At 53.8% G+C, this 26,007-nt stretch overlaps 2 protein-coding genes and 1 long non-coding RNA gene across 7 annotated transcripts; 2 read left to right on the plus strand and 1 right to left on the minus strand.

Moving 5' to 3' along the window:
• Positions 1-1,167: 1,167 nt before the first annotated feature.
• On the minus strand, positions 1,168-18,322 carry PRPF31 (pre-mRNA processing factor 31). Of its 3 annotated transcripts, none has more exons than XM_077915605.1 (14): positions 18,166-18,322; positions 16,342-16,526; positions 16,181-16,241; positions 14,008-14,091; positions 13,316-13,413; positions 12,300-12,406; positions 10,590-10,759; positions 8,672-8,829; positions 4,920-5,009; positions 3,838-3,965; positions 3,685-3,757; positions 3,093-3,221; positions 2,899-2,997; positions 1,168-1,555 (listed from the first exon to the last, which is right to left on the minus strand). In XM_077915605.1, exons 2-14 carry the CDS (start codon positions 16,516-16,518, stop codon positions 1,430-1,432), a joined length of 1,500 nt encoding a protein of 499 aa, XP_077771731.1. In that variant the 5' UTR covers positions 16,519-16,526; positions 18,166-18,322; the 3' UTR covers positions 1,168-1,429. The 3 variants fall into 3 exon arrangements, with proteins under 3 accessions (XP_077771731.1, XP_077771739.1, XP_077771749.1); XM_077915613.1 differs by lacking the exon at positions 18,166-18,322 and adding an exon at positions 17,959-18,078; XM_077915623.1 differs by lacking the exons at positions 16,181-16,241; positions 16,342-16,526; positions 18,166-18,322 and adding an exon at positions 15,412-15,563.
• Positions 15,931-18,122, plus strand: LOC144324357 (uncharacterized). Its single transcript, XR_013389896.1, has 4 exons — positions 15,931-16,626; positions 16,896-17,110; positions 17,731-17,819; positions 17,977-18,122. It is a non-coding gene; the product is annotated as an uncharacterized LOC144324357 (long non-coding RNA).
• On the plus strand, positions 18,295-25,982 carry TFPT (TCF3 fusion partner). Of its 3 annotated transcripts, none has more exons than XM_077915714.1 (6): positions 18,295-18,755; positions 19,193-19,451; positions 21,878-21,948; positions 25,060-25,129; positions 25,222-25,440; positions 25,827-25,982. In XM_077915714.1, the coding sequence occupies exons 1-6, from the start codon at positions 18,733-18,735 to the stop codon at positions 25,944-25,946; spliced, it is 762 nt and encodes a 253-aa protein (XP_077771840.1). In that variant the 5' UTR covers positions 18,295-18,732; the 3' UTR covers positions 25,947-25,982. The 3 variants fall into 3 exon arrangements, with proteins under 3 accessions (XP_077771840.1, XP_077771849.1, XP_077771860.1); XM_077915723.1 differs by having other exon boundaries at positions 25,222-25,434; XM_077915734.1 differs by lacking the exon at positions 18,295-18,755 and adding an exon at positions 18,824-19,034.
• Positions 25,983-26,007: the final 25 nt, after the last annotated feature.

Here is a 26,007-nt window from a genome sequence, read left to right on the forward strand (position 1 = left end):
ACAGGAACCAGACAGTAATTTTTAAGTCTATTGAGATGATTCCAACATGTAGCTCATCCGGTACAGAAAATTTTCTAGGGCAGTGGTTCTCCAGTGAGGTCTCAATCAGCAGCCTAAACATCACCTGGGAACTTACTAGAAATCCACACTTTTGAGTTCCCACCCTAGACCAATGGAAGCAGAAACTCTGGACTCTGCAACCTTGGTTTTAACAAGCCACCCTGGGTAATCTGAAGTATATTAAGCTTTGAGAATCTCTAAGACTTCGCAGGACTGCAGCACCAGAGGAGTCAGATCCTTTCTTGACTCCGGACAAGTGGGTGAAGGTTGTGAAGAGTAGCGGGCAGAGCACCCTTCCAGCAGACTCATCAGCAATCAGCCAAGTTTTTAACTTTCCAACAGGGCTGATCTAAAGGCTCAGGGATAAAAGTTGGAGAAACCGAGTGACGTGACCTGGGGTAATTTGGCCATTAGAAGGAATCTCCCAGGTGATGGAGACTCTAATGTGAGGGGAGAGGTTCAAAGAGCTGCTGAGGTCCCCAGAGTGAGCCCTGAACTGAGACACACTCAGAGCAAGTATGACAGTGGGGGGTGGAGGGCAGCCCAGAAAGAGGAAAAGAGAGGGAGATAGATCTCGGACAGCCAGAGCCCCAGAGAGAAAGTGTGAACTGCAGGGCAGGAGATGGGCAGAGGTAGGAGGCAGCACCTTCCTACAGGGTAGGCTGCCAGTAGGGAGCCCGCTTCGGCCCCATCAGGGCTTGGGGCACCAGGGTGGACGGGGAATCCTCTACAAATACTGGACCCTGTCGGGGAGCCCAACACTAAGCACCTCCCGAGCATGTCTCACATGGTCATGGGTGACCCCGTAGTGTTCAGGGTGGAGGCCTGGAAAGGCATGGCCACTCCCGACATCACAGCCACCCAGGTTGGCAAGTTTTCAAAGCCAGGGCTTTCAGTAGCCACATCAGAAGTGTCAGAACTTGAGTGTCAGAACTTACGTTCTCCAAGGAGGTTTGGACATAGAGAAGGCTTTTCTCTTCCTGGGGTCCATCACAGGGAAGTGAAAGGCCAGGGAAGGGCCCAAGCTCTGTGCCCCCAAACCTGCACAGCTCTGACTCCTCCAGTCACGCATGTGTTTGACAAATGATCACTCCCCAGGAACGGAACTTGATAATGTGCTTTTTAATCGTACTTTTTCCAAAAGTATCTTCCTTCCTAGTTAAAAAAGGTGAGGCATGATGAAGACTGGCTCTGCCCCCCTGCAATAGGGAGCGATCTCGTGCGTGGGGACTGGGTCTCCTCCTGAGTCTTCCTGGACAGTCCTGGCACTGGGCTGAGGACAGAACCTCCCAGCCCTATCCTGATCCTGATCCCTTCAGAAGGGCAGGGCCTGTGTAGCTTCAGGGGCAGCCACCCAGGGTACAGCCCCTCAGGTGGACATGATGCCGCTTTTCTCGCCCTTGACCTTGAGGAACTCGGCCATGCTGGAGAAATACTTCTGGTTGGCTTCAGCCACCTTCTTCTCAGCTGCTTGTGGGTTCACAATCTCTAGGCCCTGGGCAGGTGAAGGAGGTAATGATGGGGTGGGGAGATGGGCTGGCCCCTGACAAGGCCCCCTTACCCAGTAAGAGAATTGTGACATGTCGGGGAGGCCCTTTTCAATGGTTCCGGGCTCCAGGTGATAGAACAGTTTTCCAATTACCAAATTGCCCCCACCCCAAACCTGGGGAGATTCTAACTGTGGCTCTGGGAAGAGGGAAGAGTGGGGAGGACCTGGGCATCTGAATTTTTATCAAGTTCTCTAAGCAATTTTAAAAGCATCAATGTTGGGCAGCCCAGGTGGCTCAGCAGTTTAGCGCCACCTTCAGCCCAGGGCCTGATGATCCTGGAGACCCGGGATGGGGTCCCATATCAGGCCTCCTGCATGGAGCCTGCTTCTCCCTCTGCCTGTGTCTCTGTCTCTCTCTCTCTGTATGTCTCTCATGAATAAATAAATAAATAAAAATCTTAAAAAAAAAAAAATCAATGTTTCAGAACAGCTGACCGGGTTTGGTTCCTGAATAAGGAAACTGAGTCACAGAGCTAAGTGGCTCACCTCTGGCCCTCGTGCAAATTACACCAAGCCCACTGGTAACACGGCGTCCAGCTGTGGGGGCTCCACACTGGCTGGCACCATTCCCAGTATCTTCCACAGGTAATTCTGACCTTCTCGCTGAGGCCTCCCTGGGCGGGTCCAACCCGATGCCTCACTCCCTCTCCCCTTTCTTCCCTGCACTTTCCACTTTCCACCAGGCTCCATATCTTATCTACCCCTGCCACCCCACAAGCTCCCTGAGGGCAAGGCTTGCTGTCTTGTGCTTGTGGCTCTATCCCCAGTGCCTGCAACAGCACCTGAAACTTAGGTGCTCAGTACACCCTTGCTGATGTTGCCAATGAACTCAGTTATTCTACTCGATGCTATGGGGCATGCTGGCGCTATCTGTGGGTAGGCTGAGAAATGGACAGATGCAGAGGCTCTGTCCTGTGCATGAGTGGCTGGGCTGGGACCTCTGCTTCCCAGCCAGCTACCTTTGAGTTTTCTTCCGTGGAGCCCTGAGGTTGTCCCAGCCACTTAGCACCTCAGGGAGGAGCTGAGCCCACTTGAGGTCATGGGGAATCAGTAGTCACCCCTAGTCCCAGCCCGATCCTAAAGCCAGCCTGCACTTGCAGGCAGACCTTTTCCCTTCTGCTCCCACTAGCCTGAGCACCAGGAACTGAGCTGTACCTTTCAGGGGCTTCACTGATACACAAGGCTGTCCACAACAGCCCTGCGAGAGGAAGGGGCTTGCCCAGGTCCACTCAGAAAGCTGGGAGTAGAGCCTGCCCAGAACTGGGCCTCCTGACTCAGGTGCACAGTACCTGCAAAGGGGTGAAAGCCACACTGGAAGCAGTCCCCGAGGAGCGGTCACGGATGGTGGACTTCCCGCCATACACGACACTCTGCTTCTGCAGGGTCCGCTGTGTGGAGGGGAGGGGACAGGATGTTTGGGCTTGGCTTGGGCTCTCCTGCTGGAGCTCCCAGACTCCCAGGCCCACTCAGGCCCCGCCTGTACCTGCAGTGTCTTAGAGATCCTGGCTTTGGTGGCCTCGTTCACCTGTGTCTGCCGTACCCGCCCGCTGCCTGATTTGCCCAGATGGCCCAGGCTGAAGCCCAGGTCCTCTTGGTAGGCGTCTTCCTCGATCTGGTGGGAGGGGAAGGTAACCAAGAGTTAGCCATCTTTCATCAGCCGGATGCCCCAGGCACTGACCCGATTCAGGTGCCTGCTGGGGCCCAGTGAGGAGTCCAGTCCTATTACGGCTCCCTGAGCTGACAGTTGAGGGAAGCTGTGAGTGTTCATGTATGCAGTGTCAACAACCAAAACTGGGCTTGCTGACTAGAGGGTGTTTGAGCTGGTTCTTGCAGGACCATGAGGATGATGCTCAGGTAATGAGTCTGGCAGAGGTGAAGCCTGAGGAAGGACCCTCCCTGGGCAGATCCAACCCGACAGGGAGGTGTGTACAAAAGGGTGGGGGTGGGGGGACAGGGCCAACACTGAATGCTGCATAGGTCCCTTCAGGGTACATGGATGTGGGGGGAGGCTGGAGGTGAGGTGCTGCCTCAGCCGAGAAGAAATGTGGTGGGGACATCCAGACTAAGGCTTTGACCTCTCCGAAGCTCATGCGGTTGGCCTGCTTCCGGATCTCGGTCAGCCCTAGCCGCTCCTTCATCTTGCGGTACCTGGGGAGGGGCGCCAGAGGTCAGCTGGGGTCACAAGCCCCTTCCCCTCCTCTTCACCCCCACTGGCCCTCAGGGCCTACCTGCGGCCACCTCGCTTCTTGCGCTGCCCGTCCAGGGGTGCAGGCAGGGGCTTCACCTGCTTCACAGGCGGCGGCTCCTGCCATTTGTCAAACTTGCGCTCGATCTCATCCTTCAGCTCATATCCCACCTGGGGAGGGCAGGGGGTCCCATTGAGCCTTGCCCATCCCTCTACCTGTGTGTGGCACCTGTTCCCAGGCCTGGGGGGGCCTGTGTTTCTTGGGAGACTCAGACTTCTCCCAGCACCCCTCATATAATTCTGTCCTTGATGGGGGAGAAGGAGGGCAGCCCCCGAGTGCAACAGGGCCAAACCGCACACCTGCACCTCTTCCCCAGCCTCCAGCTCCGGCCTGCACAAGTTGGTAAAGGGAGGTCACTTGGGAGCCTCACCTCTGGCTTCTCTCCCTCTGGGCTTTTCCTTCAGTTAAGACCCCAAATCGCACCCCTCAGCATCTCTGCTACAGCCAAGGTCTCTCTGGGGCACACAGGCTCTGCGTGACCTGTCCCATCCCACAGCCTCCTCTCCCTGGCTTCCTGTGGGCCAGGCTCAGGGCCATTGCACTGGCTGCTTCTCCTTCCTAGGACTCTTCCCCCAGGCACTCACTTGACTTGCTTCACTTCACCAACTTGCTTCACTTGCACCAACTTCACTTGGGTGCAGATTAGACCTTCACCTTTGCAGCAAAGCCCTCCCCAACGTCCGGGTTAAACTCAACCTCCCTCACCAGCCCAGCACCCTTTGATCCCACCCTAGCATTTATGTGGCATCCCTGGACACACCACAGATGGCCCGTGTCCTCACCCCGCCCCCAGCCAGAACATGAATGCCACAGGGGCATGGCTTTGGTCGGAGTGCTCACTGCTGTCCCCACTGGAACCTCAACCAGTGGTCAAGAGGAAAAGTGGGGGGCAGTGAGAGAAAGAGACTGAAGCCTGGACACTGTGCCAGACTGCACAAGACAAGATATACCCACTTTCATGGAGCAAGTCTGCCAAGAGAGATAGAGGTAAACTCAGTGATGACCTGAACAATGACAAGTCTGGTAGAGGAGACAGACCCACACAGATGCCTGCTGTGCCTCACCTTCCCTTCTGTGCTCTCGTGGAAGCTGTCCACACGGGCTGCCAGTGTGCACTTGGCAGCCACCAGCCGAGCCGCTTTCCGCCGGAGATCCTGAGGCAGCAGAAAGGGGGCAGAGTCAATGGGAGGATTCATCCGCCAACACCAAGCATTTACCAGACACCAAGCGTTTCCCAAACCCCAGCTGCCACTGGCTCACTTCCCATGGGTCAGCGGTTCACCATCTCACTATGTGTTACCGTAATAACGTGTCATGGCAACAAATCTTCACTGTCACGGTTTTCTTTCAACCTACTTTTTCATGAAAACGGGTTCTTCATAGACAGCAGGGGTACTGCAGGAACAAGACTCAGACTAAAACCAATGACTGGGGGATCCCTGGGTGGCTCAGTGGTTTGGCGCCTGCCTTTGGCCCAGGGCCTGATCCTGGAGACCCCGGATCAAGTCCCGCATCAGGCTCCCTGCATGGAGCCTGCTTCTCTCTCTGCCTGTGTCTCTGCCTCTCTCTCCATGTCTTTCGTGAATAAATAAATAAAATTTTAAAATAAAAAAATACCAATAAGACCAATGACTGAAGAGGGAACATTCCTCAGCATCTTAAAGGCATCTATGAAAAGCCCACAGCAAATATTCTCAATAGGGAAAAACTGAGAGCCTTTCCCCTAAGAATCAGGAACACGACAGGGATGTCCACTCTCACCACTGCTATTCAACATAGTCCTAGCCTCAGCAATCAGACAACAAAAAGAAAAAAAAGGCATTCAAACTGGCAAAGAAGAAGTCAAACTCTCCCTCTTCGCAGATGACATGATACTGTACCTAGAAAACCCAAAAGACTCCACCCCAAGATTGCTAGAACTCATACAGCAATTCAGCAATGTGGCAGGATACAAAATCAATGCCCAGAAATCAGTGGCATTTCTCTACACTAACAATGAGACTGAAGAAAGAGAAATTAAGGAGTCAGTCCCATTTATAATTGCACCCAAAAGCATAAGATACCTAGGAATAAACCTAACCAAAGAGGTAAAGGATCTATACCCTAAAAACTACAGAACACTTCTGAAAGAAATTGAGGAAGACACAAAGAGGTGGAAAAATATTCCATGCTCATGGATTGGAAGAATTAATATTGTGAAAATGTCCATGCTACCCAGGGCAATTTATACATTCAAGGCAATCCCTATCAAAATACCATGGACTTTCTTCAGAGAGTTGGAACAAATCATCTTAAGATTTGTGTGGAATCAGAAAAGACCCCGAATACCCAGGGGAATATTGAAAAAGTAAACCAGAGCTGGGGGCATCACAATGCCAGATTTCAGGTTGTACTACAAAGCTGTGGTCATCAAGACAGTGTGGTACTGGCACAAAAACAGACACATAGATCAATGGAACAGAATAGAGACTCTAGAAATGGACCCTCAACTTTATGGTCAACTAATATTCGAGAAAGCAGGAAAGACTATCCACTGGAAAAAGGACAGTCTCTTCAATAAATGGTGCTGGGAAAATTGGACATCCACATGCAGAAAAATGAAACTAGACCACTCTCTTGCACCATACACAAAGATAAACTCAAAATGGATGAAAGATCTAAATGTGAAACAAGAATCCATCAAAATCCTAGAGGAGACCACAGGCAACACCCTTTTTGAACTTGGCCACAGCAACTTCTTGCAAGATACATCTATGAAGGCAAGGGAACCAAAAGCAAAAATGATTATTGGACTTAATCAGGATAAAAAGCTTCTCTACAGCAAAAGAAACAAAAGACACTAAAAGAAACTAAAAAAGACAACCTACAGAATAGGAGAAGATATTTGCAAATGACATTATCAGATAAAGGACTAGTATCCAAAATCTATAAAGAGCTTCTTAAACTCAACAGCAAAGAAACAAACAATCCAATCATGAAATGGGCAAAAGACATGAACAGAAATCTCACCAAAGACATACACATGGCCAAAAAGCACATGAGAAAATGCTCCATATCGCGTGCCATCAGGGAAATACAAATCAAAACCACACTGAGATACCACCTCACACCAGTGAGAATGGGGAAAATTAATAAGACAGGAAACAACAAATGTTGGAGAGGATGCGGAGAAAGGGGAACCCTCTTGCACTGTTGGTGGGAATGTGAACTGGTGCAGCCACTCTGGAGAACTGTGTGGAGGTTCCTCAAAGAGTTAAAAATAGAGCTCCCCTATGAACCAGCAATTGCACTCCTGGGGATTTACCCCAAAGATACTGATGCAGTGAAATGGCAGGACACCTGCACCCCAATGTTTATAGCAGCAATGTCCACGATAGCCAAACTGTGGAAGGAGCCTCGGTGTCCATCGAAAGATGAATGGATAAAGATGTGGTTTATGTATACAATGGAATATTACTCAGCCATTAGAAACGACAAATACCCACCATGTGCTTTGAGGTGGATGGAACTGGATGGTATTATGCTGAGTGAAGTAAGTCAATTGGAGAAGGACAATCATTATATGGGTTCACTCATACGGGGAATATAAAAAATAGTGAAAGGGATTATAGGGGAAAGGACAGAAAATGAAAGGGAAAAATCAGAGAAGGTGACAGAACATGAGAGACTCCTAACTCTGGGAAACGAACAAAGGGTTGTGGAAGCGGGGCAGGGGGATGGGGTGACTGGGTGATGGGCATTGAGGGGAGCATTTGACAGGATGAGCACTGGGTGTTATACTATATGTTGGCACATCGAACTCCAATAAAAAAAGATACATATTAAAAAATAAAGGAGGAAGAGAAAAAATAAAACCAATGACTGAGTAGAAACATCCATTTGTGTAACAGAAAGTTGTGTCCTGTGTCACCAAAGGAAGGTGGCTCTTGTTCTGAGACACACCAAGAGGGTACACATAAACCCCCAGCCACACGTCTCAATTAATAATGATGATAAAACAAAGTTAGTGGTGGCTATGTGTAACCTTGCCCTCATCTCCTGGGCAGTGATCTTTTGGCCTGGGGGCCTCGGACAAGGCAGAGACCAACCGTGTTATTTAGGGTGAGGTCTTTGGGTTACAGGCTCTCAACCTGGAGCCCAGATCAACCACCTGGGCTACCCAGTTACATCTATTCAACTAAGCCCCAGGAAAAGACTGAACTTCAAGGCTCAGATGGGCCTCCCTGGGGGCGGTTCTTTCTGCACGCTGTCACATGTGGAGGCCAGGAGTGACATGTCCTGATGGAGAGGATGACTGGAAGCACTGAGGCTGGCACTTCTGGCTCCTGCCTCATACGCTTCCTCCAGTGGCTGAAATGAGTCTGTCCTTTCACGACGACAAACCATAGCCCAAGTGGGTCAACTTGGAGTCTGTACACCCCTCTAGTGGGCTACTGAACCCAAGGATGGCTTGGAGACCCCTACAACTTGCAAGCTAATGACATCGCTTGTTATGTGCAAGACCTGGAAGTGTTTCATATAGGAGTCCTAATCACAACCCCAGGAAGCAGGTTCTATTTCCCCCATTTTACAACACTGAGGCACAGCTCATGCCTCTTGCCCAGTTGTTAAGTAGAGCTCCAGAATCCCTACCCCTGTACATCTGCTCTGGGGTCCTTGTTCCTATGCCCCGTGTGACCCTATCCTCTGAGCTCCTAGTCAATGGGAACTGAGGAGCAGAGGGGGCAACTTGCTTGGGCTCACACTGCCCTCTGGACAAGGCTGCTTCTGGCCCAGCAAAAGGCTCTGCGGGGAGCCACATGCCAGTGGCACTCACCGGGGGCAGAGACTGCACAATGTCACTGTGGTAGATGTAACCAGTGTGGGGCAGCACAGACGTGGACGAGAAGCCGGACAGCGTCTTCCGCTGGGCCCCAAGCAGCATGATGTTGCAGGCGGGCATCTTGGAGAGGTTGGTCAGGCCCCCAGCCACCCCTGCAACAGGAAGGAGGGAAACAGGTCAAAAGGAACACAGGACATTTGTTTGGGGGCTCACCGAATGCTTTGTGCCTTTAGGTGAGTTTCTGGTTGAATTTCTGGGTGGGCTCTGCCTGGGAGGGCCTGATAAGTCCCCTTTCAGAAGGAGGATTCAGAGGAGGCTCAGAGAGGTGAAATCACCTGCCTGAGGATGGAAAGTGAGGCGGCAGCCCAACAGGAACTTGCCCCCAAGTCTGCAGAGCTACACAGCCCCTGCTCTGTTTTATAACAGTTACCACCATACTGGGGACACCCTGATGACAGGGCCTAATGTGAATCATCTCTGGGTTCCCGTGAGCGCATCTGCAGGCCCAGGGGAGGGGAGGAAGAGCTGTAGGTAAAAATGCCTACCTCTGACAGGGGTCTGCTTGTGCCAGGCCCTGCACTGGGCGTTTTTAAGGACTAGGTCAACTGTTTGATCAAACACACGCTTCCCACACAAGCATGGCAATCCATGTGTGAGCAGAAGAACGCCCCCCCCCCACACACACACACAGACATCACAATCCCTACAACCTATGACCCTATGCAGATATAATTATGTGAAGGACCTTGAGACAGGGTAGTGGAAGGGAAAGGCAGAGTCACAGGCATGTGAAACAGGAGACTTTCAGGTGGGAGGATGCAGGAAGCTTCTAAAAGCCAGAAAAAGCCAGAAGTGGATCCCTTCCCGGAAACTCTATACAGGAACTAATACCTTGATTTTAGCCCCGCAGTCATAGGACAGGAACAAAGCCCCACACCACCAGGGAAACCAAGGTATGAGATGTCACCTGCCCAAAGATGCGAGGTCAGCGAAGGGGGAAGGAGGATCCACACCTAATAAGTTTATCTTGCTCTGAAACCACTGCCTCCTTCTGCCCTGCAGCTATGCACACACCTGCCACCCAAGGCTGCGCTACGAGCTAAGCTGTGTCTCCCTGAATTCCTGTGTTGAAGCCCTACACCCCAGTACCACAGAATGGGACTGTGTTTGGAGACGGGCCTTGAAAGCAGTGATTAAAAGAATGACATCATTGGATGGGTCCTGATCCAGTGTGACCAGCATCCTCGTAAGAAGAGATGAGGACACAAACAGGCAGAGGGGAGGCCATGTGAGTAGATGACCACCTACAAGCCGAGGAGAGAGGCCTCTGCAGGGCACAGCCTGCTGACATGCTGCTCCTGGCCTCCCTGCCTCCAGGGCTGTGTGACAATGAACCCCCGGTAAGGCCCCCACTGCCTGCCCCGACCGGCGACACTTTGTTAGGGCAGCCTGAGCAACCTAGCACAGCTGTTTTACCAAACTCCCCCAAAGAATCCCTCAGCTGAGGGGGCTAGGAGCCCAAGAGGGCATGCTGGCAGATGAGGCACCACCCTCAGCCCTAACACATCGTCCCGACTGGCACCCCACCTCATGCATGAAACCGAGATCCTAAGAGCTGACACAGCCAGTGCCAGGCAGCCCTAGGGTCTCTGCAGAGCTGAGGAGGGCCAGCCTCTCCAGCAGCCATGCTATCTCCTCCTGCGCCTGCCTAGTCCAGCCTGGCTCAGGGCTGCCATCCTTTCTCCGTGTGTGCAGGAATAGCAGGCTGGGTGACTTCTGTGATCTCTAGGAGGGATGACAGGATGAGGGTGAGGGGGAGTAGGGTCCTGTCCCGTAGAGGAGGGACGTGGCTTCCTCAAGGTCACACTGTCCGAGGATGGCCCCATATCTCCACCGCACCCCAGGGCCTCACCCATGATCTTAGCGGCTGTGGATGCCCCAATGATGATGGAGAGGTTGGGCGCGATGAAGGACATCCGAGACTCCACATATTCGTAGATGCGGTGCTTAGAGGCGTTCAACTCTAGTGCCATGTCACAGGCCTCCTCCAGCCGCTCTAGCTCCTCCTCTGACAGCTGTTGCCTGCAGTGGTTAATGATGTGACTGGGTTGGACCCCTGCCCCTCCTGGGGATCCCACCTGACCAGCACGAGAGCCTGTGTCCTCCTAGCGGTGTGTGCACGTCTGTACACATATGTGCACGTCAGGGCAATTCCAAGTCCCGTCAGCCCTAAGGCCTGGAAGCAGGAGCTGCCAGGAACCTAGGGCACCACCCTTGCCGGCCAGGGCCTGCCTGCCCATGCCAGTCTCTGCCAGGTGCAAGCCGGTGTCAGAGCCTTTGCCTGTGGGCCTCCACTACTCTTCCTCATCCTCTAGGTCTCTGCCTCGCCAGCCAGAGGCCCACTGTTACCAGCTGCCAAACTGTGCCTGTTTACAGCCTCCCCACTTTCCGTCCACTTCTGACGGGAGACAGTCAGCCCCTGAAGAGGGACCCCACACCTGATCCTCAGCAGCATGGCCAGCCCATCTCTGGTACATGGAAGATGCTGACCAAGTATTTGTGGAAGAAAACCACAAAGGGGGGCTGTTATCACTGTCGTTTTACAGAGGGGGCCCGAGGGTGAGATGGCAAAGGGGACTGGCCAACCCGCAGAGCTGGTAACCACACCCAGCCACACCCTTCCCTCAGTTACCCCACCCACGCTGTAAAGAGCACTAAGGGGGACCATGGAGGCTGCCACAGGCCCTGCAACCAAAGTCCAGTGGGTTCATGCTCATAGCTGCCCCCATCAGGGACAAGATAGAGCCCACTTGTTCTCCCACTAGAGCCTGGTCCCTGCCTGAGATGGAGTCGTCACCTCCTCCAGGAAGCCACCCAGCCCAGCAGGATAAGTATCCCTTGGCACCCCATCTGCACTCTGACACTTGCCCTCCAGCTTGACCTGTGTATGCACCTGCACCTGTTTCCTCCTAGATAGGAGCTCGGGCAGAGCAGCCTCCCGCCTCCCTTTTGCAAACTTCTCTAATCTTTGCCCTCAGAACAGTTCCCCGTGCTTGGCTGGCATTTATTCAACAAACAGAATGAGAGCCCAAGAGAGGTCTCCACACCCCAGGACTCTGCTCTGGGGTTCAAGACAGTTCCTCCTCTTAGGCACAGAGGCCAGAGGGGAAGGTAGAGACCAAGGGGCCAACACAAGGTCCCTGACTTCAGACACTTTCATTCCAACAAGGGACAACATGCCCGAGACAAACATTCTATGGGATGGCCCTCTGCCTCTGCACTCAAGGCTTCAGGCTCCCCACTGAATGAGCCCCTCCAGGCCCAGCAGGGTACCTGGCTCACCTCAGCACTCAAGGCCTGACTCCTCACTGACCAAGCACCCTGGGCCTAGCAGTGTACCTGGCTCACCTCAGCACTCAAGGCCTCAGGCTCTCCACTGACCGAGCACCCTAGGGCCCAGCATGGAACCTGGGTTACAGGGGGCCCTTATTAAACATTCATGAGACAGAAATAAACTGTCCTCCTGAGATGGACACCTGTGTCGCTGGGACCCCAAGATCCTCATCTGCTGTTAGATGGGCTCGAGGGGGCTGCAGTGCATGGTCCCACCCTATGCACGCACCCCTGGGTGGTGGAGGCAGTCACGCTGACGACCATGATGGTGGCGTTGGTTAGGATCTGCTGTAGGTTTTCGTTATTCTTGCACTTGTCCAGGCTGTTGCCCAGCTCCTGGAGGTGAGAAGGCAAGAGGGGGAGGCGCAGGGATTCAGGAAGGCCTGAGGAGCTCTCTTGCCCCTGCACCTAGCTGAGTCTCTTCTGGGGACATCTGGGGTCTGGATGAAGGCTGCCTGCTCCCAGCTCCCAGGACTTCACCACTCAGAACATCGGTACCATTGCTCCTGCACTGCTGGTCTAGAACCAGAACCAGGCAGACCCACTGTCTGCAGCAATTCAAAATGCAACTTTGACCACACTGCTTCCTGCATGGATGCCCCCTGCACCATCCTCACCTCCTCCTGGCAGCACACAGGAATCTCCTCACCGGTGTCCCCACTCTCACTAGTATCTGGCCCTCTCATGGCTTTTCCAGAAGGCCCAAAGCCTTGGGGGTCACAGGGGATGCAACCTCATTGACTTTGCCCTCACTTCCTCCCTTCTGAACATACCACAGCTTGTCATTATCTTCCGTTCTTGGTACTCCAGGCTTTCCCCCCCATATCTCTGCATGGCTGCCCCTGCATCAACCTTTAGATATCGACTCAATGCCACCTGCTCCAACCACTGTTGGTGGCATGAGAGACCCCCTCATCTCCCTCCATGCTTCCTCAGCCTCAAGCAGCTCCCAGCCCTTCCTGGGAGACCCATCCAAGGAAGCAGCAGGATTGGATGGGTGGCAGAGGAGCCATGAGAACATCCTTTCCAGGCTTCATCCCTTCCTTGCTGGGGAGCCTGGAGCAGCTGAGCCACCACTCGGCCCCTGCCAGTATCTGCAGGCCTCAATAACAAGAAAGGCAGCTGAGGCCTGGAGCAGCCTCACTAACCACATTCCAGGTCATTCACCTGCTCCCTGCTCCCCTTCACATGAGGGGTAGTCAAGAGAACTCCACTGTTCCTGAGTCCCCACCTCTGTCCACTCACCTTGACCGTGCGGATGTAATCCAGTGCATTAGGGACCAGAGACTCCAGTTCAGGGAAGCGCTTTGAGTACTTATCCCGGATGAACTTATGGATGATGTCTAAGGTAGGGAGAACAGGTAGCTGATAAGGGGGCAGGCAGACTCCACTGGCTGTCCGCAACACCCATCTCCCTGCTTCTTTTTAAATAACTGAACCCCTGAATTTAGCTGGGTTCGTGGGTACCCAGCAAAAAACGCTACTCCCCTGCTGCCAGGTGTGGCCCTGCAAGTTAGTTCTGGTCTACAGGATATCATATGAAGTGATGCATGCAATTTCCAGGTCACCCCCTTAAAGAACTGTGCCCTCTTTTTCTTCCCTGTTCTGCTGGTGGGGATGTGGAGGTGATGACTGGAGGTGGACAGTCACTTTGTGCCCTGACTGACACAGGTGGCAGGTCAAGACAGAAAGAGCCTGACTCCAGGGCTGGACTCCTCATCCAGATTCTCACATCGGAGAAAAGCACACTTTCTTTTTTTTAAGCTGCTGTTATGGCAGCTGAATCTGGACTACAGCTAGTATGAGGAGTCTGGGGCAGGATCTTGGGGAAGGCCAGTGGGGAAAGTAACCAGGGTCCTGCCTGTCCTCTCCTTGTGGATGGGAGGAGAGTGGGAGGGACAGCAGGCAGGGCCATCTCTGCCCTTCCTGCCACTCACTCAGCTCATTCTCGATCTCCACGGTCAGGTTGTTAGCATCCACGATGACTCGGTATTCAGGGGCCGCCTCAACAGGTCCCATCACTGTGAAGATGAGAAGCAGCCTTGGTGGGTGAGTGTCTAGGCTCCCACAGTCAGGAGGTGTAGTTGGAAGGGAGCTGGGAGGCTAAAAAGAAAACCTGGAGGTTTTCCAGGTTTTCCAGGGTTTCCACGCTGGCACACCTCCCATTTCTCTCTCTCCAGGCCAGTCTAGACACCACGGCGTGTCGCCCCGGAACTAACCCCTTAGGGGATCCCCACACCACTGAGGCCGAGGTGCAAGCTCCCCAGACGGGAAACACTATGAAGACAAGTTCTGCACCCCCAGTGCCCAGATGCCCACAATAGTGCCTGGCGCACGGGCACTGCTCTGTAGGTACCTGCTGACTCTCCAACTCCACAGTCTGGCCTTTGCACCGTCCAAGCCCCACTCTTTCAAGACACCACCATCTTATCACACACCAGCCAGGAAGGACTGACTGCAGTGCCCGAGCACTCAGGGCTGCTTCCTCTCCTCTGGGCCTCTGCATATGCTGTTCCCCCTCCCTAGCATGGCCCTTCCTCACATCTGTTTCCAAAAGGTTCCTCTCCAGGTTTTAACAATGATGACAGTGAGAACATGGTCACAGGCCGTAGGTGCAGTGGCCAACACACATGGGACTCACCACGTAAGTGCCACTGCTCTATGTGCCTTACAGGTATTAACCTGTTTTACCACTATCATCTGGGGAGGCTGGCATCACATCAGACCATTGAGGCAGAGAGAGAGAAATGGAGGGATGTGGCCTAAAGCCATGGACCCAGCAGATGGCAGACCTGAGATCTAGCCCCAGCACCTGCATTCTTAACCCTGATCACTCAAATGTTTCTGCATCTTGAGACTCAGACAGCACCTCAGGATCCTTCCCTCCCCCTTCAGGAGGGTCAGATGTCTCCTCTGTGCTCCTGCGGAACTCCTGCCACATCCGTTAGACATAACCGCCACCCAGGTTGGAGATGTTCTGTGTTCACCTCCTCCACCAAACACCAGGTGAGATCAGGTCTGACCTAACTCCGAGCCTGACCCGACATCAGGGAGTGTCCCTTCTACCGCTCCCCACAGCTCGCTGGCCTGGTGCTCAAAATCCTGCAGGATCTGGCACTTTCTCCTGCTGCCTCTGCCACTCCAGACATGTGAGGCTTTGCACACACAGTTCTCTTTCTCAGGGCATATAGCTGCTGTTCTTGGCCTGGTATGTGTATTCATGCTTCAAAGCCAATTTCAGGTATGGCCTGAGGCAGGGTCAGCCCCGCTCTGGTGGCTCCAATGCCCCCAGCTCTCCCTACCCCAGCAGGCACCGCCCACAACCACTGCCCAGACCTGACCTATCCGCTTTGCCAGACACCGAGTATCCTGAGAGCAGAGAGTTGGGTGGGTTCCCCAGTGCACCCAGTGCCCATGCGGGCTTGCCACAGGGCACCTCATGAAAACTTTACAAGGAAGGAAGGAAAGAGTAGGTCTGCCTGCAACTCTGCTCTGCCCACACCACTGCTGCACTGACAACCTCCCATGGCTGCCTCTGCCAATGAATTCCATTCCGGAACTCCAAACTGTTAAGAAGAATGGGTGGCAACAGGAGAAGCCTCTCAGAGCTGGGTTGAGTATTCAGAGGCAATGTAGCATGCCCCAAAGCTGATGATCTGAAAACTGTGCGTTTTAGAATTACTCTCTACTTACCAAGTGATACCAGTTTTCTACTCGCAGTAGCAATAACTTTCCTTTTTAGGTAAATTCAAAGAAAAGAGTACACTGATTTGAAAAAAAAAATTAAGTAAAAAACAAAACAAGTGTTCACAGATGTGGCAAGACCCTCAAGCAGTCACATGAATCCCTGAAGCCGGAGGAATCTTGAGGCAAGTCCTACTGCAGTTAGTAAGTGCTCAGCACAGAGCAAGGACTTAAGGAACATCAGCTTTATGATGTGATGTGTTCTCAGGGGAGAAGAGACTGGGTTGGGATGGAAAAGAAAAAGAGGGCTCTCAAAAAGGCTGAGAGGCAGGCAGACCAAACTTTCAAAGCTGTACGCAGCAAAGGAGCCCAGGGGCTGGGTGGACACAGCTGGGTGGGTGAGAGGGAGCAGGAGGGGAGAGGTACCTTCCGAGGCCTTGGCCTGCTTGCTGATATACTCCTCAATCTTCATCATGATCTCAGCAAACTGTTCAGGGAGGACAGAGAGACAGAACTCAGGACTCTCAGAAAGAAGAGCAACTGCACACATCAGCCCTCCCGGCAGCTTCTCTCTACAGCCCACTCACCATCTTGCTGTCCCACAGCTTGGCGATACTCTTGACTGAATCCCCAGAAAGATCCAGCTGTGTCTCCTCCTGCACATCCTCGATTGCTGGCTCCTCTTCTTCCTCCCCATAGCTTCCTCCTTCTTCCTCCTCTGCCGCCTCCTCAAGGTCGGCCAGAAGCTCATCTGCCAGAGACATGCCGAGGCCTATGGGAAGGGAAAGCAGCATCCCCTCTCATTAACGAGAGGGGCTTGGCCTGGTCCTTCACGGGTCAGCCCCACAAGCATGCAGGCTCCATAAGCACGGGTATTTTCTTTTGCTTTGTTCTTTGGCACCTAATTGTGCCTGGCACCTAATAGATGCTCATTAAACACCCACTGAATCACTTTGTGAACAAACCTCCCAGAACTAGGTGATCTCTGGTCACAGCTCACACCACCTTCCCTTCTCACACTTACTTCACTGGAAAAGACACAGCATGCCCCTCACACAACCACTTTAAAAGACTTGAAGACTTTGAAAACCTCCCCTTGATGAGATTGGACCTCTCTTCTGACCATTTTTCTCCCATACAGAGACCCCTCTTCAAAATTGTTGGGTGACAGATATCCTAAAATACCAATCTCCCCAGCCATCATGACAACCATGTGGGGCCTCAAGTGTCTGGAGCCCCCAGGCTGATCCCCTCTGGCCATGAGCAGTCTCCTCATCTACTCCCGGTGTTGGACAAAACGAGTATTTTCTTTGAGTCCCATGATGTGGAAAAGAGCAGGAAGCACGACTCAGCAAGGTACAATCCCGCCACCATCCTCCCGCTGCTTTTACTTCTTTAAAGTGAGAAACCTCTCCTCCTTCCTGTGCTTTCACTGTTTCAAAGAACAAATCCCTCATTCCCTTCCCTTCGACACCATGCCCCCCTGAAACATAAAACCAGAGGCTTAGCGGGTGATTTGTGGAGTGAGGCCCCCGCGGTGACAGGGGTGCAGAGAGCTCGGGGGCAGTGTAAACGTGCGGCCCACGAGCAGCTGCACATGAGCCTTGCAAGTGGGACTGTTGGTTGCATGGCGCCAGGTTTTCTCAAGAGATTCAGGACTTTTATGTAGAATCTCTCAGTTTCAAAGTTTCCTTGTGATTATTCAAGGGGATGATTTAACTAAAACTAAAGAAAGCCTCGCCAAACCAGCACAGCACAGGTAGAGTCCGACAGGCTACAGGCCAGGTCTGGCCCTCGAGGTGGCAGTTTGGGACCTCTGGGTGTCCAGCTGTCTGTCTGAGGTCAGTTTCCCCTCACGCCCTCCTCTCTCCCTCGGACGCGACATCCCCTTTATACTTAGTCACCTCTCTCTCTTCACAAGACACAGCATTGCTGCGTGGTCTCATACGTGCCTCTCTCATTCACTTTCTCTGCAGAAAAGCTCTCTTCCCACAGAACACACCTTGCTCCCCATACGCAGGACGTGGGTATCTGTGCACATCCTCTCCCGTTTCCCCACTTGACGGTAGGCAGACCCGGGCACCACATCTGTTCCCAGCTACACCAGGAGGCCGCCCACTCCCCTCCTGGCCCGACCCCTGCTCAGCCCCCGGGTCTCCTCCCGTCACCCCGGGAGCCCCGCGCGTCCCAGACGCTCTAGCGACCTAAACCCGTCTCCTCAGGAACCAGCACGGCACAGACACGGCAGCAACGGGGTCTGCTCCCGCTACACCGCCAGAGCGCGGACGCCGCAGAGGCTTGGAGGACCTTCGCGCCACCCCTCCAGTAAGGTGTGTCTCTCTCCCTGCACACTCCCGCCCCCGGACCCGAGAGCCCGGCCTCCCCACTCCCCTCGTCTCGCTTACACTCACCTCTCCTCGCCTCGCACGACGGTTTCTAGGAGCGTCGCTTCCGAACAGTGGTCGGCGCCCACTGATGACGTCCCAGGCTCGCGACGGCGTCGCGTCAAACCCGCGCTCTGATTGGCTCCCGCCCTCGCGTCATTCCCGGACGCCTTTGGAACAACAACTTTATTAGTTCCTGCAGCGAAGCGGAGAGGGGGGTAAGCAGAGGAGAAGGGACTTGTCGGGCTGACGGCCCGCCGAGTACTGAGCCTGCTAAGCGGAGCATCGCCCTAGCCAGTGAGAAGGTGCCCAGACAAGAATAAAGACGGGGACAACTAAGACGACCGAGGAAGGAGTGAGATGAGAAAGCAAGGCCTTTAAGCAGGGCGGAACTCCGGGTGGAGGTGAAGGTGGACGGGGGTAAGGAGCGAAGCCGGAAGCAGGGAACTACAATTCCCAGAAAACCCAGCGGCAATGACCCGGATGCCGAGGCCGTGAAGCCCGATGGGACAGGTAGTTTTGCGAAGGACTTAACCTAGAGGTTTGCGAGGCTGGGCGTTCTGAGACCCGCGGCGGCTGGAGCTGGAGAGAGACATGGAATTGGAGCAGAGAGAGGGGTGAGTGGCTTTGGAGGAAACTACCGCTCCCAAAAGGCATTGCGGCTGCATCGCGTACACCCATCTGCGCTTTTATTTGAGGGCGGATGGGGATTGTAGTTCATGCAGCTGCTTTCGCTGAGCCCTCTTAAGGACCGGGGTCTGCGCTTGGACGTCCAGGGGGAAAAAAGCTAGGAGTTGGAGTTCTGAATCTGAGAGACAGACGAGGTTGGAGGCCCCGGCTCCTGGGTCTGAGTGGGGGCTTGAAGTCCCTGCGATCCTCGGGGAGCAAGTCTGGGGGTATGGACACCTGGATCCTGGGAGGAGGGGTCGGGGCTCGAACTCTAGTGGGACTCCCGGGTCTGAGGGAGGAGGGGCTGGGGATCTGGACTCCCGGGGCTGAGGGAGGAGAGGCTGGGGCCGGTGGTTCAGGATTCCTGAACCTACTGACCTTACAGGACCATGGCAGCCGTGGGCTTTGAAGAGTTCTCGGCGCCGCCAGGCTCGGAGCTGGCGCTGCCGCCGCTGTTCGGTGGTCACATTTTGGAGAGTGAGCTGGAGACGGAAGTGGAGTTCGTGTCCGGGGGTCTGGGTGGCTCAGGTCTCCGGGAGCGAGATGAAGAGGAAGAGGCTGCCCGGGGCCAGCGGCGGCGCCAGCGGGAACTAAATCGTAGGAAGTACCAGGTGCTAGGTCGGCGCTGCCGGGAGATCGAGCAGGTAGGTGAGTGCGGATTCCCCCGTTCTGGGGTCCCCTGGCCTAAATTACCCCTTCTCTGTCCACATGCCTGCCTTCCTTACCTGGCTGAGTGAATCGTTCAGTGGTTCTGTACCTATTGTGTATCAGGCACCATACAAGGCACTGGGAGAGCCCTGTGCTCTGAGCATCCCTGGTGACCCAGCTCAGCTCACTGATGTTTGTAGGTGCCTCTCATGTTCCCCGCTGATCAGACTTTTCAAGTCTCCTGTACCCTTCTCATCAGGTCCTCCTGTCCTGTTGAATCCTTCCCCTGCCCCCATCCCCATGGCTTCTGCCCCAGACACAGGTTCTCAGCTGCATCACTGCATCAGCTCCTCGGTGAGAATGAGGAGCATGCGGTTGGCCTGGACCAGATCTTGAAAAGCTGGGAACACCGGGGCATAAAGTTTGGCGTTTGTTTTAACATTTAAGTGAGGGGGAAGGGAGAGGGTCAGGTCTAGGTGTTTGAAAGCCTGAGTATGGTCGTGTTAGTCTTAGTGCCACGAACGGGGCACTAAATAACAGAAGTGTACTGTCATGGCTCTGAGGCTGCCAGTGCAAGATCAGGGTGTTAGTCCACAGTTGGTTCCTTCTGAAGGCGGTGAGGAATCTACCACGTGCCTCTCTCTTTGCATCTGGTGCTTGCTGGCACCCGACTGGTAGGTCTCTGCCGTCACCCACATAGCGATCTCCCCCGGGGGGGTCCCTGTCTTTGCCCTGCTTTTCTCCTTGTATGAGGACATGGTCATGTTGGGTCAGGTGCTTACCGACCTCGTTTCACTTGATCATCTCTGTGAAGACCCCATCTCCAAAGAAGATCACATTCTGAAGTACTTTTTTGGGGGGACACCATCTGACCCCTAATGGTGGTGTTGGGGAGCTGGGAAAGAAGGGAGGCTGGTGTAGTGGCCTGGGCAGGAGAGGATGCAGTCTGCACTGGAACAGGGGTCAGGAGACAGAGCAGGTGGAGAACCAGGGCGGACGTTGAAGCCCCCTTAGGATGAGCGCATCAGACTGCCTGAAGCCGAATAGACACTTGTTTTGACAGGAGATGTTGGGGAGAACCGCATGGGAAGTGAGGGCAGTGGGAGTGCTTGGAGCAGGTCAGCCCCAGAAGCTGCTCTGAAGCTGAGTCTACGTGCACCTGGGAACAGCTAGGATGATCCAGGATGCTATTTGCTATATGGTTTTATGTGTGTTCACATGTGTTGGTGTAAAATAGTGTGGAGACAAATCAGATGTGATATTCACAGATACTATACATCTTGTACTAGGCAGTTGTTGGCCCCACCCCGACCTCCCTCCTACCTCTTCTCTCCTGGAGACTCCTCACCTGAATCCCATGGTAGCCATAACATTTCATCCCTGGCATTCTGTGTTCACAGGGCTTCTCAGTACATGGGTGCTGACGTCAGAGCGACCACTGTGACATGGGAGCACCCACCGTGTTCCAAGCCTGCCCTAGGCTTTACAAAACACGACATCTCAGGATGCCCTGCTACCCCTACCTACCTCCCCACCCCCAGCTCCCCCGACTTGCAGCGGGGACCCCAAGCCCTGTTTAGCACACAAATACCAGGTCCAGAGGGACTCAAGCATTTGCTCAAATGTATCTGGCATTTGATTTTCTGCTCTTAATCTGTCCCATTAGAACAGGTGGCGTTATTCAAGACAGGTGGTGAAATGCAAGACTAAGATAGGTTAGGTAACTTGCCCAAGGTCACACAGCTGAGAGTGGCAGGCTGGGATTTGAACCCAGGTCTTTCCGATCCAGGGAAGTACCTGCTCGTTCGTGTCTCAGCCCACATGCCTCTCTGATAGCCCTGAAGTAGGCCACCTCCTCCTCGTCTCCAGCATGTGAACCTGCTTGCTGTCCCCCACCACTGTACACAGCAGGAAGGCATGCATTTAGCAAATACTGATGGAGCCCCCCTGCCCCCTACAGGGTTCTGCTTAGGGAGTGGGGACACAGGCACAACCCCTGTCCTTTGGAGCTTATGGTCTGGTGGGAGAGAGTGAGCAAGAGAAGTGGATAGGCTAGAAGGCGGCAAGGAGCATTTTAACGAAAGCCAAAGCAGAGGAGTAGCTGGGTGCACAGTTCTGGTAGGGGGAGTGAAAAGGGGGTATTGCTGTGTGGTGGGAGGTCTGGGTGGACTCCCTGAGGAGGTAACCTCTGAGGTCAGGCTTGAGGGAGGGAGCTCCTCTGGCATGTGGGAAGGCCCCCAGGACAGGAGGCAGCCAGCTAGGGAGGCGCAGATGCAGGAAAGGAGTGGGCGCAGCAGCCCCAGAGGCCATGGGGAGTGTGGCCGGCTCCCTGAGGCCTCTGGGCCCCCGCTGGCGCTACATTCATCCCACATGGAATAAGTGAGCAGAGTCCAGGTGACCTGTGCTTTCTGGCTCCCTGCAGGTGAATGAGCGGGTCCTGAACAGACTTCATCAGGTGCAAAGGATAACACGGAGACTGCAGCAGGAGCGGAGGTAAGCCCCTGCACGCCCCCCTCCCTGGGCCCCGGGCCTCTGCTCCCATCTGCTGTTTCTACCACCTCTGGCGATTCTTGCCTCCTTCGTGTCTGTGCAGGCCTCACCGGATGGGCTGAGGGAGGCTTGGGTGGCAGGTGCACTCCTTTTGAATGGGAGGTCCAGCAGAACAGGATCATGATGTAGAGTCACACACTTGGTTTCAAGCAGTTTTGCTGTGTGATGCTCAGCAAGCCACATACCTCTCTGAGTCTGTTTCCCATCTCGGTTGAGATTAGGTAACGCCAAAATCTCAGTAGCTGCTGTACTGAAGAGGAAGGAGTTCATGGGCTGTGCCCAGAGCCTCCGGCCACGTGCTATGTCCCAATGTCTGTGACCTGTACTCTGAGAAGGCGCCAGGATGCTGACCCCTGGTCAGTCCTCAGCCATGCACTCACCTGACCCACAGGATGCGCCCACCTGGAAGCAGGTCCCTCACTCACCTGGACTCCCCCACCCACTGGCCCCAGTACCTTGGCCCTGGGTGCCCTTGCATCTACACCTCCACTGTCCAGCATGGTAGCCACAGGTGCTGACCTAATCTGACAGTTTATTAAAACTAAAATTTAACATTAGTCAAAATAAATTTTAATTGATTGACACAAAATAGAAAATTCAGTCCCTTCAGTTGCACTGGCCTCCATTCACATGCTCAGCCACTACCGGTGGTGATTTTTGCCCAAACTAAAATGAAATGAAATGCTCCCTCAGTGGTGCTCCTGCACTGCAGCTCAGTAGCACAGGTCACAACTGACATCAAAACTGAAATAAATGACCTCAAAAAGTTCCTTCGTTACTGTCACCACACGGCGACAGGTGGCCAGCAGCTCTGTGGTGCATGGCACAGGTATAGGCCGTTCCTGTCCTCACAGAAGGTTCTGTGTGCACTTCTAGAACATCTCACAGCATCGTGGTCGGGAAGGACATCTAAACACCGCCAACCTTTGAGTCCTGTCTGCAGCTCTTTCAGCTGTGTATCCCCTCTGTGGACCGTCTGCTGGACAGTGGCTTCTGGTCACCTCACACACGTGCAGAGCTAGCCCTGACCTCGCCCCTGCCCCCGTGTGCTCCCCCTCAGGCTGCTTCATGTCGGGGAATGAACCCTCCCATTGACTTATCTCCCACCTCTGACGCGCCCTCAGAACAGACCCTGGGTGTCAGCACCCTGAGCCACAGGCCATGGCTCCTTGCCCATGCCTGCCACACTCTCCCTGGCCTCCCCTCACCTCTCGCAGGGCTCCTGTCACAACACCTTGGGTGAACCTTTTTTTCTCTAGTTGTACCATCAGCCAAGATTCTTTTACAGTAAAACCAAGAGAGTTTATGAAAGGGGAGGGTGGCCTTGATGGCTATAAGGTCAAAAGTCTGGGAATGGGATCTGCAAATGCTACACTTGCCTTAACAGTACAGATCAGTCAGGGTGATCACCTTCTCTGAGCTGCCTCTCTTGAATGCTGCTCAACCCCGAGCTTCTCAGTGTGCGGCCCTTGGACCAGGAGCCCCAATGCCACATGGGAACTTGCCACAAACCCAGGTTCCAAGGCCTCACTTACCCCAGACCTATGGTATCAGAGATTCAGGGGCTGTCTACTTATAAAACCTAAGACAGGCCACTGTGTAAAAATAGTATGGCAATTCCCCAAAATTTAAAAACAGAATTATTATATGATCTAGCAACTCCATTCCTAGGTATACCCCCCCCAAAAAAAATTCAAACACAGGGCCGCTGACCGATATGCATACACACGGGATCCTAACAGTATTCACAGCAACCAAAATGTGGAAGCATCCGAGCATCTTATCTGTGGATAGACGGATGAACGGAACATGGTCCACACGTAGGATTATCATTTAGTCTTAAAAAGGAAGGAAATCCTGACCCACATTACACATGAACCATGAATACGTTATTTGAGCTGGTCCCAGGAGGACAAATACTCTGTGATTCCACTAATATAAGGACTTAAGTTCATAGACCTGGAGAGTGGTGACTGCTAGGGGGAGGGGAGTTAGTTAATGGGACAGAGTTTTACTTTGGGAAAATGAAGAGTCCTGGAGACCAACAGGAGTGATGGTTGCACAACACTGAATGTGCTTCATGCCCCTGAGCTGTACTGGTTAACTTAAAACTGGTTAAATTGGCAAACTATGTTATGTGTATCTTATCATAAATTTTTAAAAATTCTTTTTCAAAAGTAAAAAAAAAAGAAAGAAAACCAACATAAGAGGTAAGACAGACAGACCAAGTCACCTCTCAGAGCAAGATCATCCTACAGTAGCCAACAAGGCCCTATGTTCGAGGGCCCGTCACCTTGCTCTACCAAGAACACAGCATGCATGCTGCTCCCACCTCAGGGCTTTTGCACTTGCTGTTCCTTCTGCCAGAAGTGTTTTTCTGCTACTCCCTCACCTTCTCAGTGAGGCCTTCCCCACTGACTTATAGAGGTTTCAGCCCTCTTCCAGGTATCATGCATCCTCCTTCCTACTACTGTTTGGCTGATTTGCTGATTGTCCCAAGTTCGGTGCAGACAGGGGTTTTTGTTTGGTTCCCCGATGTATCACTAGCACCAAGACACGGTACAGAACAGGTATGGATACACACCTGGAAAGATTGTAGGTAAAGTGCTCCACCCAGGTGCTTGCCCCCAGATAGCATTCAGAGCTCTGAGAAGCAGGGACCAGGGAAGCAGAGAAGGTCATGTCAGCAGGAGGGCTCTTTGTCTTGCCCTTCAGTTACTAATAAAGATAGCTGACATCAGAACGTGGGCTGAGCACAGCAGATGCCACTCTCCAGATGCAGTGTCACCCTCAGGTGGCCCACCCACTCAGGGCTGTCGTGTCCTGTCAACAGAGCGGGAAGCAGGTGCAGAGAGGTCCCCTGGTCTGGCCCAATGTCCCCTGCTGCTCAACTACTTGGCAACCAGGTCTCAGATTTGGCAGCTCTGAATCTTCTGGGTTTATGGGTCTGGGACAGCCTTGGCTTCTGAGCAGGGGCTGGGCTCTCGGGCGCCCCTTTCTCCAACCACCAGATACTGAGGTTGTGCCTCCCCAATGGCCTCTCTCCGGACGCAGGTTCCTCATGAGAGTGCTGGATGCTTATGGCGATGACTACCGTGCCAGCCAGCTCACCATAGTCCTGGAGGTGAGCATGGCCTCCTGGCAGGCAGGGGGGTGGGTGTGGGGGGACAGGGCACCAGGACACAGCCTTCACCTGCCACCCCTTCTCCCCACCAGGACGAGGGCAGCCAGGGCACAGATGCTCCCACCCCCGGCAATGCTGAGAATGAGCCCCCAGAGAAAGAGGGGCTGTCACCACCCCGAAGGACACCCGCACCTCCAGAACCCAGCAGCCCAACCCCCGGGGAGGGGCCCAGTGGACGCAAGAGGCGGCGAGCACCCCGGGACGGACGCCGAGCGGGAGCTGTGCTGACTCCAGAACTAGCCCCGGTACAGGTGGGACCAGGGCCTTGGGTTTTGCAGCAGTGTTGTGGGAGCTGGGCCTTGTAGAGCATTCAGGCTCAGGGCAGGCTCAGGACAAGCTCAGGGCAAGGGACAACTGGAGAAAGGAGGTGGGGCTGGGAGAGGTGGGGGTGGGCAGGGAAGAATAAAGAGCTGGAAGAAGCCAGGTGAGGGCTTGGATGGAAAAGGAAGGAGAGCGATCTGGAGGAAGCTGGGGGTGGGTGGGTAGCAGGAGGGTCAGAGAACATGGGTGGAAGGGAAGGTGGGACCATTGGGATTTCTCCCAGGTGCACAGAGGAAGTTGAGGAGGTTGAATGGTGAAGCTGCTGGGCCTTCTCGAGATTCTAGGCCTGCTTACGCTGGCTCCTTCTCTCCCCCAGATTAAGGTCGAGGAAGACTTTGGCTTCGAAGCAGATGAGGCCCTGGACTCCAGTTGGGTTTCTCGGGGGCCAGACAAACTGCTGCCCTACCCCACCCTAGCCAGTCCCCCATTTGACTGACCCCCCCACCCCCAATAAACTCACCGGCAGACTCGCCTTGGCCACTGTTTCCACCTCTGAT

This window comes from Canis aureus, chromosome 1, assembly GCF_053574225.1.
Source record: "Canis aureus isolate CA01 chromosome 1, VMU_Caureus_v.1.0, whole genome shotgun sequence".
NCBI classification, from domain to species: domain Eukaryota; kingdom Metazoa; phylum Chordata; class Mammalia; order Carnivora; family Canidae; genus Canis; species Canis aureus.

What these genes read in the sequence shown, in the direction of transcription:
- PRPF31 (XM_077915605.1), bottom strand. Translation starts at nt 16,518, where the DNA reads ATGTCTCTGGCAGATGAGCTTCTGGCCGACCTTGAGGAGGCGGCAGAG. An exon ending in AGCTGTGGGACAGCAAGATG is followed by an intron (nt 16,242 to 16,341) that starts GTGAGTGGGCTG and finishes CTCCCTGAACAG; the next exon opens with TTTGCTGAGATCATGATGAA. An exon ending in GGATCTCTAAGACACTGCAG is followed by an intron (nt 2,998 to 3,092) that starts GTACAGGCGGGG and finishes CCCTCCACACAG; the next exon opens with CGGACCCTGCAGAAGCAGAG.
- TFPT (XM_077915714.1), top strand. Translation starts at nt 18,733, where the DNA reads ATGGAATTGGAGCAGAGAGAGGG. An exon ending in GAATTGGAGCAGAGAGAGGG is followed by an intron (nt 18,756 to 19,192) that starts GTGAGTGGCTTT and finishes CTGACCTTACAG; the next exon opens with GACCATGGCAGCCGTGGGCT. An exon ending in AGCTCACCATAGTCCTGGAG is followed by an intron (nt 25,130 to 25,221) that starts GTGAGCATGGCC and finishes TCTCCCCACCAG; the next exon opens with GACGAGGGCAGCCAGGGCAC.